The sequence below is a fragment of the Ambystoma mexicanum genome, chromosome 13 (genome assembly GCF_040938575.1).
Source record: "Ambystoma mexicanum isolate Mex_15411 chromosome 13, UKY_AmexF1_1, whole genome shotgun sequence".
NCBI lineage: Eukaryota > Metazoa > Chordata > Amphibia > Caudata > Ambystomatidae > Ambystoma > Ambystoma mexicanum.
The window spans coordinates 100,113,972-100,133,164 of NC_090938.1; the positions used below are offsets into that span (position 1 = coordinate 100,113,972).

General features: G+C 46.3%; 1 protein-coding gene and 1 long non-coding RNA gene across 2 annotated transcripts in view; one reads left to right on the top strand and one right to left on the bottom strand.

Moving 5' to 3' along the window:
• The window catches only part of LOC138520939 (uncharacterized), a 212,172-nt gene that overhangs the window by 130,722 nt on the left and 62,257 nt on the right, over positions 1 to 19,193 (bottom strand). The gene's annotated exons all lie outside the window — the stretch shown is intronic.
• The window catches only part of LOC138520938 (5' exonuclease Apollo-like), a 129,348-nt gene that overhangs the window by 9,382 nt on the left and 100,773 nt on the right, over positions 1 to 19,193 (top strand). The window contains exon 2 of the mRNA XM_069633370.1: positions 7,967 to 8,132. Coding sequence (XP_069489471.1) covers positions 7,967 to 8,132 — 166 coding nt within the window. The remainder of the gene's footprint in view (positions 1 to 7,966; positions 8,133 to 19,193) is intronic.

Genomic DNA, 19,193 nt, shown 5'->3' on the forward strand with positions numbered 1-19,193 from the left:
GTTCTGCCAACTATCCAGTGGCGAGGAGTGACCATGACAATTACTGTAATAATACTTCTTGATTTGGCGGGTCTAGTACGCATCAGATGGGAAGCACTTACGGGTGGTGACATGCGATTAAGGTTAGCTATATTGTCATTTCAATTAGGTCAGCATTCAAATTGAACTATAAAATTGTATTTTGATGGTGTGATGTGAATTGAGTTTTTATGCTGATGAATTGCTGTGTATGGTAATCGATTGTATTGTGTAACGTGGATTGTATTTATATTTTGTGTAAGGTTGAGAATAGGAGTGGACAAGGAGAGAGTCCTAGAGAGAGCATTACAAAGCAAAGAGAGTGCCGGCAGGAGATAACATATCAAGGGAGCGAAAGACTGAGGAGCAGTGAGTAGGGGGACCAATAAATTGAGGGAAAGCGAGGCAGAAGCGAGGATTAAAGTAATGGGGACAGAAAACATTGCAGTAGAAGTATGAGCTAGAGCATTAGAAAAGGAGGTTGGAGGAAATGTGAAGATGTATCTGTTAAGAATTAAGAGAAGTGCTGAGTCAGATTGGTATTATCAGAAAGAGCGCTCTAAATAGTAGGTGGTCTCAAGCAGTGCGGACTAAATCTAAGCAGTCCTGCAATTTGTAGTTTTTCTCTTTCTCTGTCTGGCTTACGCAACTACGTGCAAGAGATAATGGGCCTCATCACGAGTTGGGCGACTGCCAGGGTTATTAGCGTTACCGCCAAACCCCCTGGTGTTATTAGCGCCAGATCACAGGTTTGGCGGAACAGTAATTCCCCATTCCCCGTTGGGCCTATTCGGGAATTCCCCATTCCTCATTGGGCCCAATGGGGACTTTTCAGCGCTACTACCGCCGGCGGTATTAGTGTGCGGTAATAGTGCAGAAAATCGGCAAATTCGCGGCGGATTTATCCCCAGCTCACAGCTGGGGGTAAATCCTGCGAAAACCTGTGATTTGGCGGATCCTTAAATGTGGCGGTAATAGCGTTACTGCAGCATTTAAGGATTACTGCTAAACTCGTAAGGAGGCAGAATGTCATTTATGCTTTAGAATCTTGGAACTAATTCTAAAACAATGAAGAAGATACTGGACATTGTTTTTACAAACCCTGGGTCCTAATATCCTAAATGCAAGGATCCCTTGCCATGCATTTGTGGAAGTCAGACACAAAGAAAGAAACTGCAAATACCAGGACTGGACTACGCAGATGTATTTTGTTTTCATTATCGTCAGGTTGCCAAAACTAACACGGTGGAGCTCAAGCCCAAACACAGAAAACCTGTGGCCAAAAAACGCAAGCTTTTATTAAAACAAAACAGGTGTGTTGTTGGCAAACTCAAGATTTGTCTCTCTTCCCAGCAGTTCATGGCATTTTGGAATACTTCACAATAACTTTGGAACTTCCCTAATTTTCAGTCTCAAGATGGCAACACATGGCCAACAGGAGCTGCTGGGTCTCCACCTCGTGCTGTCGAGCATAACACAGATGTTCTGCGATTCCCCGTCTGTGTTTAAGGGATTCCTGCTCCCTTTCGCTTGGGGTTTCAGTAAGGGTCTTGTCACCTCCCTCTCTCTCAGGGTCTTAACTCTTACCCTCCTTACCACCTCCCTTCACCTCCTCCCGCCATGCCACCTGCATGTTCCCTCTGCTGCCATGGGCTTGGCCCCTTCTTATTGTGCCTTGGCACTCCCACCTGCCTTGGGCAAAGTGTGCACAGTCGTTCCTTTTGATCTTATTCACTAGGGCCTCAGTGAAGGTGTTTTACTTCTTCCACCTCTTGCTGTTCCAAAGCAACCTGCTTTCTGGCGACTTCCAACCCCTCTTCCACTCTCGCCTCCAACTCCCCAGCTCACTCCAACTTCCTCGAAAGTTCTGCTCTCTACAACAACTTTTCCAAAAGCTCCATCCCGCTGAATGACTCCTTTGGCCTATATAGCCCTTTGTATCTTCCCTGGGGCTGGGCTTTTCTTGAGGGTCTGCACCTATGAGGGTGAGTGAGCGGGAGTTTGTGATTGGTTGGCTGTTATTGACTCGCCTGTGTGTGTTATTTGGGAACTGGATTCTTCATATGGTTGAGCAGCCATTTTGTTTCTCACTTAGTGTCCTTGGCTGACTCCCTGGGGTTCTTTGTGGTGCTTTACAGGTGTTTCATGAAAAGGGAGAGTGTGAAGCAAGCCCCCTTGACTTTGAGGCTGATTCACAGTTTTCTGTGTTCATATCCGTCGAGCCAGGACACGGGTGACATGTTAGGGCAAGCAGTTGTCTCACTGCTGTGGATATTGGTTTTAGTAAATGCTGTTGAGGTTCTTGGATATTTGTTCTCCATCGCCACTGAGTACCGAAAGCAGTGCCTATAAGCCTGTAAAGCTTCTATGGGCTTGGGGACAGAGTGTTGGGGAAAATTGGAAAGTGCCACTTTGGGCCCAGAGGGCGGCAACTGTATACAAATGTAAAATGTCCCTTACACTCAATAGGCTTCCTCTTTCCATGGTAAGGACATGCCTCTGGTTTAAGGCTAAATTGACAGCTTCCTTTGCAGATCTGCGGGGACACAGTATCCTAGGCCTTGGGTATTTTGACTCCAAGGGTGTAGGCTTTCTCATCCATGAAGGGCCAGCATTTAGAAGACTGCTCATGTGACCGTCCCTTGGCCATAGGCTGTAAGTGCTAGTGACTACGGCATTCTCCCTATAACACCTCCCCCCCATCCTCCCAGGTTCCTCATCTGCTAGCTTGAGGAGACACCCAGCCCACCTGGTCACCACACTGGGTGTCCCCAAAGCTAGGTATGGACTTCCCAGTTCAAATAAAGGAATGTGTTCACAAGCCTCCAGTTCTCTATCTACTTTATATGGTTGAAGATACGTAACAACTTTTATGTACACTTAGCAGGTATGTGTAATATTTGCAAGCCTCTCAAGGTGACAGCTGTCTGACATTTACATGGGCACTGGAGTGTGACCTTGCACATGGTAGCCCAAGTTGGGCTGAACCCCTAAAGGGTCAGCCTGTTCATTATATGCAAGTCTCAGGAACAGTTTTCCCTTTTCTGTTTTTTCGGGTCGAAATCTTTTTTTATAATGGGAAATAAAGTTGCAGCTAATTGGCTGCAAGGGATGCTGGTCCTGATGCCGCAGTTGTGTCAATGTTACATTAACGGTGAAAAAATGCTGCAGAAATTGACCAGTCACCAAGCAAAAGTTGAAGAAAGGGGAAAGGGAGTCAGCGGCCGGGGAACGTTGGGATCTGCCAATGTTCAAGGGCAACAGAGGTTCCGGTGATGTGATGGTACAACAGTGGTCAGCGACAGCAGCAGAAGTGCCTCTTAACAAGATTGTATTCCAGTTGTATGGTAAATCCAGACCTGTTGATCTGTCCAGTAACTGCTGGTCTTGTGTCTTGGTGTCATCATCTGAGAGCCTGCGCCGGGTCTGTGACTGCAGGCTTTGGAGTAGGTGACTCGGTTGGTTCCACTGAGACAAGGAAGCGAGACACCAACGCAGGGTTCTTGCCCGGTCCAGAAGTTCTGGTATCAGCAGATCCCGACAGAGCTCCACCATCAGGGGTGGGTGGTAGTGGATGGGCAGTACATCTGGCAGTTTCTGCACAGTCTTTGTACAGCCGAGGCATCCCCTTCGTGCTTCAGAGACTCGTCCTTTGGTCAAACAGAGCACAGGCGCATACCCTCTCTCTTTGAGAGATTTGGTGCTGAGCTAGAACCCTATTGCGATGCATATGGTCAAACTTCTGGCAGCTACACATCCACTCGGGCTGCCACATTGAAAGTTTGGGGGTCGGTGTCAGGCCAATGCGCTGGGTTGTTTGTTCCCCATCAAAGCACCAGACCTCCTTTTACACTAACATCATCAGGGCTGTTTCAGATGGCCTAGCAACAAGACAGCTCAGCCAGGAAATGCTCTTATAATGCTATTACCATGCCTTCTGATTTGCTCATGCATTGCTGGTTTCCTTGCCTACCTGGCAGCAATCGTCGGGTGAGAAAAACCTCTCTCACGTTGTCATGCATGTCACGTTTGCTCGCATAAGGCAAACTATGGTCTGGCTGTACTATACTGACCTGGATTTTAACATGGTGGTGTATAGCATCTCCCCAGTGGTACCATCTGTACCCCAACTATAATGGGTAAATCTGCCACCAATTAGCTGGGCAATCACTGTCAATCCTGTGAGACACCCACAGAACAAAACAAGGTTCTTGGTGGGCCCTGAACCTGAGAGGCTTAGTGTCTATAATCACCACACCTTGTGTTCCTGATGAAGCCTCAGGTCAGGGCTCATTAGAGAAAAGTGTTGCAGGGTGAAAAGAAATGGTCTGATACTCAGGTAAGGGAAGTTAACTTCTTTACTAAGTTCCAGTGACAAGGTGTATACATCAGGTAAGCCCAAGGGTAAGTAAGTAGGAAGGTACACAGGAGACATCCACCGGCCTCCTCTCTCACAACCTGCTTCACTCCAACTGACCTTCATGGAGCTTACAGGGGCACTCACAGCACAACTTTCCATAGGCATAACATTCCATCATGCATTCTCTCAAGCAAGCATTCATGCAGGACCAAAGCAGGGAACACAAGGCACAACACATCTCCCTCCTCAACAGAAACCAAGATAAAGGTACGGAAAGAAGTGCAAGGGAAAATACATGGGGTAATGTAACCAAAGTACGAAACCAACAACACTCTGGCCACCTCCACTCCAAACTCCAAAACTCCAATCCAAATCCCACTCACTCCATTCCGAAGAACAAGGAGACATGCCTCATGCTCCAACCAACATAGTACCTTCAATGACCTGCAAAGCGGCCAATCCACTATCCAATACACTCATAATTTGTAGCAGGACTACCACAGACACTCAGACTAAGGAACCAGCCTTAACTCTCAACACACCAGCATTGCCACACGATCTCAAAACAACACCCTCATACATCCTGCTGCTAGCAACTAAGGTGTACTGAAACAGAGAACACAACTAAGGTGTACTGAAACACAGCACACCCATCATCTTCTAGTACACTACCAGAACAAATAAAGCTCAAAATGCACAGAGCACAGGCACCCACTCTGTGCACGGCAGGCGGAGAGAACCACCCCCTAAGGTACCGGCATACAACTCCCCAAGGCATGGACAAGATACCCCCTCAAGTGCGGTGTCCAACACCCTGATATTTGTGGCATGGGTGGCAGAACACCCCTATAAAACTAGTGCTGGGTTCCAAACCCCAAAATCTGTGGCATGCGGAGCAGTACACCCCAATAAAACTAGTGCTAGGTTCCAAACCCCAGAATCTGTGGCACAGGGGACAGAACACCCCTATAGAACTAGTGCCGGGCTCCAAACCTCACAATCTGTGGCACAGGTGGCAGAACACCCCTATAAAACTAGTGCCGGGTTCCAAACCCCAAAATCTGTGGCACCGAAAACTAGTGCCTGGTTCCAAACCCCAAAATCTGTGGCACGGGTGGCAGAACACCCCTATAAAACGTATGCCATGTTCTAAACCCCATAAAATTGGTACCAAGCAAACTTCCACCATTGTCCCAATGCACATCACCCTCAAGCACACACAAGGTGATAAATTGCAATCCAAATATTGAACTCTAAACATTTTGTGAAAATAACACCCTAACTTTAAAGTCCATAACGTACACGTGGGTCCTGTGAAAGAAAACATTAGTGCAAGAAACATCCTGTTACTTCATGTACTGTTGTCACAAACATCAATGATCAGAAAAAATTGCAACTCTCCTAAACATAGGCCATGTCAACCACACCCATAACCAAGCCAAAAGAGAACTGAGCCAAACATAACCCGACAGGACCCAAGACATATCACAGGCCTCTGTTATATACTGAAAGCTCTCGAAAGAAAGCCAAAAAATCAGGATCAAGTTCTTCCAAAACCATGAGATATGTGCTCTCAGGATCCTCAAGGGTAAGCCCACAACCTCTGCAATAGTCCCAAGTCTCCCTCCAATGAACAGATGCCTCCTCTGATGCCAAACAGCATGCAGGGCACAGAACGAAATACTTGCAATAGTACATTTTCTCTTGATGACTGTGAGCACTCACAGTCTCACCATTGTCCGTGGCCACCTCCTGAACTGCATACTTGATCAGGGTTTGGTGCCCCACAGCATTTGAGATCTCTCCTTGCTCAGTCTCCTTCTCTGTGATTGTATTGCTGCTGTATTTCCTCTGTAGAAGGGACTGTCGCTGTTAACACTACACAGGCTATGATTTGTGCCAGTGGTCAGGCGCTATAAGGTGCCCCCCTGGTGCCTGATCCTCTAACTACGTAATCTCTGCAACGCTATATCTGTGCCAGTGATCAGGTGTGTTGCTCCAGTGGACAAAAATAATTTCAAAGTGGCCCCAATGGGAAATGCTGCTATAACAGCTGCTGCCATATGTTAACTCCAGTGGCCAGAAGCTGCAAGGTCGCCCAGCTGGGAAATGCTGCTCCAGTGGCCAAAAAACTGTAAGGTGGCCCCGCTGGAAAATTTGCTCCAGTGGCCTGAATCTGTAAGGTGGCCCGCTCTGAACCAGTGACCAATTCTTCCGCTGGGAACTTCTACACATCTTTGTAACTCCTTTTCCGGTGGCCAAAATACTTCAAGGTTACCCCACTGATGCTCACTAATATTTCAGAGGCCAAGATACTTAAAGTGGCCAGAACTTGTAAGGTGGCCCCGCTACGAACTGCTGCTCTAGTGGCCAATAAACTGTAAGGTGGCCCCGCTGGGAAACACTGCTCCAGTGGCCAAATAACTGTAAGGCGGCCCCACTAGGATGTGCTGCTCCAGTGGCCAAAAACTGCAAGGTGGCCCCACTGGTACTCCAATTGCTACTACAGTTAACTCCCGTCCCCAGCTGCCTCCTTCCTGCCATGCAACTGATGTTGGGCTATGGGACAGGAGTCTGCTCACCTTTGGAGGGCGGGGGGCCGGTGGATGTCCCTTGCCCTGTCTCACTGCTTCCTTTCTTCCTTCAGGCACTGCTTACTCTGAACAGCTGTAGGTTCCTAGTCCTTCCCTCAAGCTAGCTTGTCGCCAGTGTTGCAAGGTGAAATTAAATGGTCAGATACTCAGGTAAGGGAAGTGATCGTCTTTACTAAGTTCCAGTGACAAGATATATACATCAGGTAAGTATAAGGGTAAGTAGGAAGGTACACAGGAGACATCCATCGGCCTGCTCTCTCACAGGCTGCTTCATTCCAACTGACCTTCATGGAACTTATAGGAACGCACCACAACATTCCACAGGCATAACATTGCATCAGGCCTTCTCTCAGGCAAGCATTCATGCAGGACCAAAGCAGGGAACACAATACACAACAAAAAGCAAGTAACTCATCAGGAAATATACAAGGCTAGCAATTTAGGACTTTGACCTCACAGCAGCCACTTCCTCCTCTTCTTGGACCCAACGCTGCCCTCTTAGTGTTCCACATTACTACTCTCATACTGGGAGCCTGCAGTGAGTCCTGGTCAGCATGTTGGAACGCCACACAAACTGCCTTGTTCATAACGCCACCGCAGGATGGCCATGCAGCAGCTCCACACTGGGGGCGAATTCACTTTCGTGGTATGCAAAGAATCCCTTTGTCATGTCCCTGCGGAGTCGATTGGGTTCCTCTCCTTGGGGTCCTTCATCAAGAAAGATCAACCAATGAAAATCCTGCTACAGAGAAAAGGATAAACACACTATATGCAGTAGTCCAATAGTATGGGAGGCTATGTTGGGTCTAGATTTCACATAAACCTGTTACGGCAAATCCCACCCTATCTAGTCCAAACCCAATGTGTACACAGGCAGGATGTGTTTATCTAGAGAGGGGATTGCGTAGTGTCTTGTTCCTTCGTGCTGCCAGGTCATGCGGTTTGCCATTGTTCTGGCCTATGTTTTCAGTGCATGCGCCATGTCTGATCCTAGGTGAAGAAAAGCCTGATTTGTAGCCTGGAACTTGCTGTGGGCCACAAGATCGACCTGGATGAGCTTGGCTTGCAGACGATGACTGTAACCCTAATCGATGCCAACCACTGCCCCGGATCAGTCATGTTCCTCTTCGAAGGATACTTTGGTACAATCCTACACACCGGTATGTTTTAGTACATTTACATTATTCACTATATAGAATATATTTTCTTGGTCCTTTCTATGTAATCGTGTGTTGAAATATTGAGTTCTTTGAAGTATTGCAATGGATAGCCCGCATTACATGAACCTTTCCCAGCAACAGTCAAAAATGGCCGCCGTGCAAAATCCACTGCTGAAATGCATATTTGAACACAAGCAATTGTATTCTCGGTGAAGGTGCCGGGGAACATTCCATGATTCAGCCAAATATAGCTCTACCTTTGTTGTGAGCATTTGATCTGGTGTGGAGTAGGCAAGCCATAGGAGGATTCCCTTCATATTACATTTGACGCACGAGGGATTGCCCGCAAGGTGGCACTCCAGAACATGTCAAGGAAATGTGCATCTTTTTTTTTAATCCACCTGAGAGATGTTTTGATAAAGGATTAAATAGATTTGGAAGGGAAGCCATAAAAAAATGTGTAGCTTATGTTTCCGTACAACATATTTGCACCAGTCAGTGAAAATACCCAGATACTTGTGCGAAAAATATGAATGAAACGTTTTTAGAAAATTGAATTTCTGTTTCTAACGAAGACATTTACCACATGTAAGCCAACCCACTTCTTTCCGAAAAGATTGCACTCATCTCATTGCATGTCGGCTCACTGAAATTGCTTTTTGTTGGCCATTTCACCTGATTGAATTTTGGAGTTTGTTTTTCCTTTTTTTCCCTTTCTTTAGTTATGTTCCACTTCTCTGTTGCAAAATGATAGAAACCTCACCCTCCCTTTTACTTCCCATTTCTGTTATGTCATCTATTTTCGCTACATGTTTCCCTCTCATTTAATAATATTTCTCAATTTTGTTTTTTATTTAGTTTCATTACAATTTTTGACAACTTTTGTGATGCCTGCGTTCTCCCGTCTTCTTTTTTCTGAAGTCAGTGAATTTTACATTAAAGCAAATGGGTGGAATTCCAGTGAGTTGGCCTTGCAATAAATGAAGATTTCTTTGAAATGGGTTTCTCTGAAATGCCTTTCACGGAACTCTGATATTTCCCGTTGACATGCGCAATGAGGCTATCCAGTCCTGTTTTTTTCCTTCTCAGTTCTGGGACTTGTAGTTTTTTTCTTTCCCATTTTAAATTTAGGAAACGGGTAGCCCCAGCATTCCAAGGAAAAGCATGACTGGATGGCCTGCTCACACATCGTATTGGGAAACTTGAGAGCTCTGATTCCACTGAGTTGGCTGATGTCAAATATGGGTGGACAGCGTGTATATCATCCTGAACATTGTAGCGTCAGGTGAATCAATCTTTGGCAATGATACATTCTACAGCTACAAGGGATTCACAACAGTCAGCAAGGATGGGCTGAAAAAACCTTAGCAATTGATGGCCATCCTAAAATCATTGTCTCTCAGTAGATTAGAGGCCTTCTGGTTCAGATGCCAAAACTACAGTTTGTTAGTACTGCTTCAATCTCAGCCCATTGTGGTGTGCTGGAGTAAGGAGTTGGACAAAGCGGTGGCATGTTTACAACTATCAATATTTCAATAATAATGAAAAAAGGCCTATCGTCCCCATCTCTAAAGGGTTTTGCATACCTAACTAAAGAACTTGGGTGCTCGTCATCAGGGTAGCTGTGAAACTGAAAGTGTCCGTCCTCTGTCCAAATTGACCTACTCTAGCCCTACCACTAACAAAAGACATTGGGCCTCATTACAACCCGGGCGTTAAGGGTTTAACGGCGCCGTCAGCGCCGTTAAACCCTTAACGCCTGATTACCATTTTAACGCCTGCTTTTAGCAGCCGTTAAAATGGAAGGTGCTAACCCGCCTTGGTGCTAATTACGGCACCGTAATTTACGGTACCGTAATTAGCGCCTTCCCCACTCCCATTATGCCCTATGGGGCAAAAATGGGAATGGGGAAAGGTAAATGGGGAATGGGGATTTACCGCCCCACTCACCTTGGAATGGGGCGGTAAATCCGCCATCCACCATGGTGTAAACAGAGATTACACCATGGTGGTAAAGTAGGGAATTTACCGCCTGGGTTGTAATGAGGCCCATTATCATAAATGGCTCCTCAAAAATGAATTGAGAGCAGACTGTATGTCCATTTTAGTCTTTCTGATCTTGTTGGTATTAAAATTTACAGGAAGAAAGAAAGAAGTATTGCCATAACATACAGGAGTGCTTTCAGATGGTTTCTCAGCAAATGTTTATAGATTTCAGAGATTCATGGGCAAGAGGGTTAGGGAGTTCCATCATGGAACAGGAGTCCTTGTACCCATGAGGGGAGTCTCTCCCTGTGCAGTCCCACTTTCCGCCAACCCTAGCGGGAATGCTGCATAGTGGGCACACCTCCCTAGCCTCACAGGGAAAGGCTCCCCACTGGGGAAAAGTGATGTGATCCCACGAATCGTCACATACCCTTCCCCTGAGGATTTCACCTTCCACTTCTGAAATTAGGGTTTGTTTTTCAGGAAAAACGTATTTTTGGCTAGGGGCATTAGTAACCCTATTCTAGTCCCATATACATGGTTCTACTTCATACCCATTTTCCTCTCATGTATCAAGTGGGAGGGAATCATTTGAAGAGGACTAATTTTGTTTTCCTATTAAGTTGTTATAATTAGGAACAACCGTACCAATTATAACCTCCTCAGGAAGTCCTGGTACTCTCAAAGAATGTATCATTTATATTGTTATATTTTGTTCCCTAACTGTGAGGGTGACTGGGGGTTCTATGGTATATTTCTTCATCCCCATCGACACATGTTATTTTGATGGGTTCTCCCAAACGCAAATCGTTGGGATACAGCAGATCAGACCGAACAGCTGTTTGTTTGCTTCTGGAATCTATTAAAGCTGAGCCATCTATTAAATTAATCATTCGTGGGTCTTAAAAGGACTGGAGATGCAAAAACAGCTGTCAGCCTTTTCTATGTTCTCTTCCCTCATCAGTTCTTCCACCTCCCAAGGGTCAGCCGACACCCAACCTATTTCCATAGGTTCTTCTCTTCGGTTCCTAGGACAATTTCATGCTAAGTGCCCCTTTTCACCAAAGGAAAACAGGCTATTACAGAAACCGGAGAGATTTTACTTTTCTTGGTCTTTGTTGTGGCTCCCTCCTTCAGAGGAGGATATTTCCTTTCTTCTTTTTCCCCCAGTCTCTAAGGATGGGCCTTATCTCTTTAGGGGATTTCTCATGTTGAATATTTTTAGGGTGATATTTCACTTCTTTTCGACTATCGCCCCGTTTATGTAGGGCCCATAATTGTTTTGCAGCCTCTGCGTGGCCCTGGGCGATTTTGATAGCTATATTAATGGAAGGTTTAGCCTGTTGCAAAACTGCTTTCTGCAAGTATGGTGGCAGCCCATTGCTGAATTGTTCAAGGGCCAGTAATTCCAATATTTCTGAGCGAGCACTTTTACCCAACCATTGGTACACAGTGTTCTGCAACCTACTCCAATGGGGTTTTTCCAGGATTGAAAATGGGTTTCCTGGAACATTTGTCTACAAAAGGTCTCAGTTTGCCTTACCCTTTTCAACAAGCCCTTTTTAATTTCATCAAAGGATGACGTACCAAGTGGGTTAAGCGTTTGATACGATGCTTGTATTTCCCCCTAATAATGGTGTAAGGTAACTGGTCTTGAGTTCCTCACTTTAACCAAACTGCTTAAGGGAAGACCGTTCATTGTTGGCTGGAGGTCATTCAATCCAAACCCTCTTGAAACCTCTGGTCCACTTGTATCTGATAGTGTACCAAACGTTTCAGTAATGCATCAATGGTACTCATGGATGGATCTACCTGTTGTTCCTTGAAGAACTCTATCTGGAGGGATTTCACTAGGTAACGAAGAAGTGAAAGGAGTTTTGGCTATAGGCTTTTTGAGGCTTGGGGTTATACCTAACAACCCTATGGGAGGTAACTGGCTTCGGGGTTGTGCCATACACTTTCCTTTTTGGGTCCCTCCACCTTATATCATATGGACAAAGATCCCACTCTAACACCACGTATGGCATGTTAGAGTAAGGAGTTGGACAAAGGGGTGGCATGTTTACAACAATCTTTACTTAAATAATATTTAAAAGGACCTATCTTCCCCTATGTCTAAAGGGTTTTCCATACCTAACTAAAGAAGAACGTGGGTGCTTGTCGTGAGGGTGGTTGTCAAACTCAAAGTGTCCATCCTCTGTCCAAACTACTCTATCCCTAACACTAACAAAAGACATTAACGTAAATGGCTCCAGTAGAATGACTCCCTTCTCCTGGTGCAATGGGATCAGCCCTAGGGTTTCTGTTAGTCTCTGATAATTGTTCAAGATCTGCATTTATAGAGAATATCCGGAGAGTGAGTCTTCTCCTGGTTGACCTGATCAGCCTCCAAGCTGCTGTTTAGCAACCTTTTGCCTTAGTTTCTAATTCAACCATTTAGGTGAAATAACCAGGAGAATGACTCTCTTTTCCTAGTTAATTTAGTACATCCATTGGCTGACTTTGGACAGTTTCCTGCAACAGTTTTGTTTATCAACCTTTGCACTTCGTTTTTCAGGCTTCTCTTAGGGCTTGTTTAAAAGTCAAAACATCCTGTTGTTTCCAACACAGTTATTTCCATTCTTTCTTCCCCAGCTCTTGTTGGTGAAAACCAGGGGAACTGTTCCCGTAGTGTCCTTGACTTCCCTCCTCTTACACTCTGACAAAGGGGAGATTATTCTTGTGGGACTCTATAGCCTGAATGTCCCTTTTTGGTGATAGTGTTGAGGGAGCATACTCCCGATGTGTTCTTCTCTTTCAGTCTCTTTTCCACAACTGAGGCGAGGAAGATCACTAGTGATGTAATCTTCATACCCGATACTTCTGTCCCACCTCTGGAGACGAGGGAAACCATTCCCATGACTTTCCTTCCTTTCAATACTCTTGTAACAATTGCTGAGAAGAGGGAGCTTACTCACAAGGCTTTCTTTCCATGTGGTACTTCGGGTGGAAATACTGAGAGGAGGTGATTTCTCCTAAGGCGTTCTCTTCTTTCAATACTCTTGCCACAATTAGTGAGACAAGGAAGATTACTCCCAATGCCGTATTCCTGTTCGCAATTCTGATGCAAGAACTGTGCTGAGGGAGATTCCTCCCAAGACTTTCTCTTCTTTCAATACTCTTGATACAATTACTGAGATGAGGCAGATTACTCTCAAAGTCTTCTTTCTTTTCATTACTCTTGATGCAATGACTTTGATGAGGAAGATTACTCCTGATGCCTTCATTGCATTCAGTAGCATTGTTGCGGTGCTGTGTTGCTGTGGAAAGGGCTTTGGTAAACTGTCAAACCCTCTTTCAGCTCCCTGGTCGGCCTTACACCTATTCACTGATAAAGTCGCTGCTCTTTGGGTTGACCATGCCGTTGACGGACTGCATTTGCCTGCGCCTGTCAGGAAGGTCTGTAATCTCCTCTTCTTCCAGAGATGCTCCAGTCTCCCTCTCCTCCCCTTCCTCCTCACCTTGAAGTCTCCGGCGTTGAGCCAGCTTGGGATTGTCCTTTGTTCGAGTCTTCACTCCTTTTTTTTGAAGATAGTGACGACCAAGGTAGGACGCCACAGTGACACCCTTTGGGTGATCTGTGGCAACCCTCCTCGGTCGCTGGTCAATGGGGAAAAAGCCAGTGGCACAAAAAACCCCGGAAGATTAGGATCTTCAAACGCAGTGAAGTTGTAGTAAACACACTCCGGAGGCAGCAGCAGAGGGAGAGGAATCTGATGAACACGGTCCAAAATAGAAGGAATTCCAATAAGAATCAGGTATGAGACTAGATAAATGGAACGGTTCCAAAGCTGATAGAACTGTAGAGGGCTTGGCGAGGCAATCCACAGGACAGGCTGAGGTCAGAACCGGGATATCAACAGGAAGTAGTTCCGATACTGGATAAACAGGTGAGGGCTGGGCGAGGTAATCCACAAGACAGGCAATGGTCGGTACACGGAGATGTAACAGATAGGAACAGAGGAGGGCAAAAGAAGAGGACCAAGGCAGGTAAGTACCATACAGGAAGGAAGCAAGCATAAACAGAATAAGTATAGAGAGAAAGGCACAAGACGGATGGGAGGAAGGATAACAGACGGGAACGAAACAGACAAGGGAGAAGGAGTCAAGAAGGCGAGGAGAAAATACAGGTAAAAGGTGTTGGAGCGCAAGAGGAACAGCAAGGAAAAGAAGGACCACAGAGGGGAAAAAGGGAAACTCCACGAAATAACAACAGCAGCGCTGGAACAAGACGAAAACACTGTACGTTGCAACGCACCTGACCCCGGAAGTGAAAGAATTAAATACTGGTGTCAGGAACGTCGCTACGACAACTAGACCGTACAGCGCGCTTCCCAAAGAACGTGATGGAACTCGCTATGGCGGACGCAGCTTCCACTTCTTCCAAAGCCGCCAGGTTCCTTGAGGCGTGACAGTATGCCCCCTCCTAAGGTCCACCCCACCAGGTTTATGGGGGTGTCTGGAATGGAACCTACGCAACAGGAGGGGGGTATTCAAGTGCGCTCTGGGTTCCCACGTGTCTTCAGACCTCGGGTATCCTTTCCAGTGGACTAAGTACTCTAAACGTCCCTTATGATATCGAGAGTCACATATTTGGGAGACCTCATAGATGTCTTCAGCGGAATCTGGGGGAACTGGAGTGTTTTTCCTTCTTCGGGACCACTTATCTTCCATGAAGGCCTTCAATTGAGAGGTGTGAAACACCGGATGTACCCGACTTAATCGTGTAGGCAGCTGTAAGCGAAAGTCCACTGGGTTGACTACTTGTGTTGTCTTGTATGGTCCAATAAATCTAGGGGACAGCTTAGACGGGCGTACCCAACGTGGTAAATTTTTTGTGGACAGTAGTACTTTGGAACCGACTCTCCAATTGGGTACCGGTCTCCTGTGTTTATTAGCTTGGGATCTATTTCTCTCTTGAGCTTCAATGAGTCCCAGCCTAGCCTTGTCTTGGGCCTCTCGGATAGTTGCTAATGAAGCTTCCACAGAGGGCACAGAGGACTCAATGTTGGTCAAAGGAAGCAAGGTACGGGGATGATAGCCGTACGTACAAAAAAAAGGGCTAGAACCGAGGGCTGAGTGGCAAGTGTTGTTATAGGAGAATTCGGCCGTCGGGAGTAACTGGACCCAATCATCCTGTTGTTGGTTGACAAAACACCAGAGATACTGCTCTAAGGTACCATTTAGACGTTCGGTTTGTCCATTAGATTGTGGATGGAACCCCGAGGTCAAGGCCCTTTCAATGCCTAATCTTTTGCATAAGGCAGACCAGAAATGAGAGGTGTACTGGCTGCCACGGTCTGAGATGATCTTAGTAGGCATACCATGTAGCTTAAATATGTCTCTCAGGAAAACATCAACCATGCGAGATGCAGAAGGTACCCCAGGTAGAGGTGAAAAATGCGCCATTTTCGTAAATGAATCGATGACCACCATTATACAGGTACAACCCTGAGACTCTGGCAACTCTACGATGAAGTCGGTCGATATAGTGGTCCATGGGCCTGTGGGAATGGCATTGGATTCCAACAAACCCAGAGGTTTTTGTGTGGAATACTTGTTACGAAGACAGGTAACACAGGACTGAACGTATTGTCTGGTCTCTTCCTTCATCTTTGGCCAAAAAAAATACCTTGATAAGAGTTCTTGAGTATTACGAATACCACGGTGACCCGCAATCTTGGTATCATGGCACCAGAATAATGCTGTCTTCCTTAACGACGGAGTTGGCAGATACAACTTGTCCTTGACCAAATATAACCCATCCTTGATAACATAATCGGTCTTGTCGCTATGTCTCTCTGCTTCAAATCTCCCTCCAGAATCGTCCTTGACCTGTTGCAGGAACGTGGATACCACTCCTATTCTCTGCGATCTTGCAAACATCAATTCTGTAGTAGCTTCTTGTTCAGACAGGTAATCACTGCGTCGGGACAGGGCATCAGCCACTAAGTTTTGTTCACCCGGAATGTAAGTAATATCGAAATCAAATTGGGCGAAAAAATGTGCCCACCTTGCCTGTCTTGTGTTATAACATTCAAATTGACGCAATACCTGCAAATTCTTATGATCAGTTCGAAGGGTAAAAGGGTGTTCTCCGCCTTGGAGGAGGTGTCGCCACTCAGTGCAGGCTAATTTCATAGCCAGCAATTCCCTCTCAATCACAGAGTAGTTACGTTGGCTGGGGTTCAGTGTCTTGGAATAATAGGACACCGGATGTTCCTTCCCCTCATACTCTTGCAGTAATACTGCCCCGATAGCAGCAGAAGATGCGTCAGCTTCCACTATAAAGGGACGGAGCTGGTCAGGTTGCCTTAATATGGGAGCTGAACAGAAAGCTTGTTTGAGTTGTTGGAAACTCTCCTCGGCTTGAGTAGACCATTGGAAAGGGGAGGCAGATTTCTTAAGAAGCGAGGTCATCGGGAGTATCCGTTGAGAGAAGTTTGGTATAAATTTCCGGTAGAAATTCGACAAACCAAGAAATCTCTGGATGTCTTTAACCGACTTGGGAGACGGCCAATCTAGAATGGAATTGACCTTCTGAGGGTCCATGGCTATTCCCTCAGAGGAAAGAATGTATCCTAAATATGAAATGGACGTTGCCGAAAACACACACTTTTCCAATTTGACTGAGAGGTGATTGTCTTTGAGTCTGTGAAAAAACTCCTTGACATGAGTGCTATGCTCAACTTGGGTGTGGGAAAAGACCAATATGTCATCAAGATAAATGATGACAGAGTGTCCCAGGAGATCCGAAAAAAGTCTGTCCATGAAACGTTGGAATATCGATGGAGCATTTACAAGACCGAAGGGCATCACTTGATACTCATACAAACCAAAAGGGGTCCTAAAGGCAGTCTTCCACTCATCTCCGGTCTGTATCCGAAGCAAATGGTAGGCGTTGCGTAAGTCTAGTTTAGTAAACACAGTGGCCGACTGTACGGCATGAATGATTTCAGAGATGAGGGGCATAGGATATCTGTCCTTAATGGTTACTTTATTTAATCCTCTGTAATCTATACATGGGCGTAGCTCTTGAGTGTCTTTCTTGGGAATGAAGAATAAAGAGGCACCAGCAGGAGATTTGGATGGTCTGATCAACTCATTAGCTATGTTTTTGTCTAGGTAGTCTCTCAGATACTGCCTTTCTTGCATAGTCAAGGGATACATGCGACCAAATGGGACTAAGGCATCTGGGTGCAATTCAATACAGCAATCTTCGGGTCTGTGAGGAGGAAGCTCCAACGGGATCTTCTCGGTCACTACTTCAGTGTAACCACTCAAATAGGATGGTAAGCAATGTATGGTCTTAGATTCCACCCCACAGGAAGTTTGAATCGTAGAAAAGGTTGGTTTCGGCAAACAGCTTGCCTTGCAGAAGGTTGAATGAAAACTTAACAGGTTTCTGGACCAGTCAATGGTGGGATTATGCCGACGTAACCATCCAATGCCTAGGATCAAAGGGAAGTGAGCAGCTCTGATGATATCAAAGGAAAGGCGTTCTGTATGCTGCATGATACGCATGGTGAGAACTTCAGTAGAATGGGTAATGAGGCCGGAGCTCAAAGGCTCGCCATCTACTCCCTCCACCGTCTGGTCCTCGATCTTGGCTATCCGAATAAGCCCTTGGCTCTCTGCCCAGTGGGTATCAATGAAATTTCCTGCGGCTCCACAATCCAGAAGAGCCTGAGTCTGTATTGAGGTCTGGCCGCTCAAAGGGGTGACTGTCATCACCATAAGTCGATCATCGTCAGAACACTCCAAAGTGGTGACTGAGAGGGTAACAAAGGGACTGGAATCCTTCCCTCGGTAATACGTCCCTAAATTTACCGAGGGTGCTCGTTTCCCGAGCGTCTGGGAGGCACATCAGGACAATCTCGAAGTAAGTGAGTCGAAGATCCACAGTACATGCATAGATTCCCTTCTCGCCTCCTCCTGCGTTCTTCAGCCGATAGAGGGGAGCGAGTGATGCCGATCCGCATAGGCTCTTCTCGAGAGAGATGAGTAGCGGGAGGTGGTGCAGAAGGAGAAGGAACTGGAGGCATCGGAATACCACTCTTTATCTTACGTCGCTCAGCTCGCCGTTCAGACAGCCGGAAATCAATCCGAAGGGTTGCTGTGATCAGGTCAGCAAAGGTTAAGGGGCGTTCGATACGTGCAAGTTCGTCTTTTAACTCTTCTCGCAGACCCCTCCGAAAGATGACATACTGCGCCTGTTCTTGCCAACCTGCTTCTGCTGCGATCTGTTTAAATAAGGTGATATAGGACATTAAGTCAGAATTTCCTTGTTGGATGTCCAACAGGTCTTCGGAGGCCAGATAGATGCTCTCAGTTCGAAGGAAGGTTTGCTTCATCAAGATCTTGAAAGCCTCATAATCCTGAAGCACAGGATCAGTTCTATTGACTAAAGGGGTGGCCAAAGCCAAGGCATTGCCTGACATGTGGGTTATCATAAACCCTACCTTGGCATGACCGGAAGAAAAGGCCAGTGGGCGAAATGAGAAATGCAAATGACACGCATCCAAGAACTCCTTTAGCCTCTTGGGCGTCCCATCAAACTTCCCAGAGACTAACGGTAGGGAAGGCAAGTCGGTAGTCGGTGGTTCCCGCTCTGCTATCCTCTGTTGTAGCGCTGCATTCGCGCCCTTAAGATTCTGGACTTCCAGGCTCAGGTTTTGTACTGCTGCTACTAACTCCTGAACCTGCTGCGGAGTGGCCATGTCAAATTCAGGGCGTTGCAAACTGTCAGGAAGGTCTGTAATCTCCTCTTCTTCCAGAGATGCTCCAGTCTCCCTCTCCACCCCTTCCTCCTCACCTTGAAGTCTCCGGCGTTGAGTCAGCTTGGGATTGTCCTTTGTTCGAGTCTTCACTCCTTTTTTTTGAAGATAGTGACGACCAAGGTAGGACGCCACAGTGACACCCTTTGGGTGATCTGTGGCAACCCTCCTCGGTCGCTGGTCAATGGGGAAAAAGCCAGTGGCACAAAAAACCCCGGAAGATTAGGATCTTCAAATGCAGTGAAGTTGTAGTAAACAC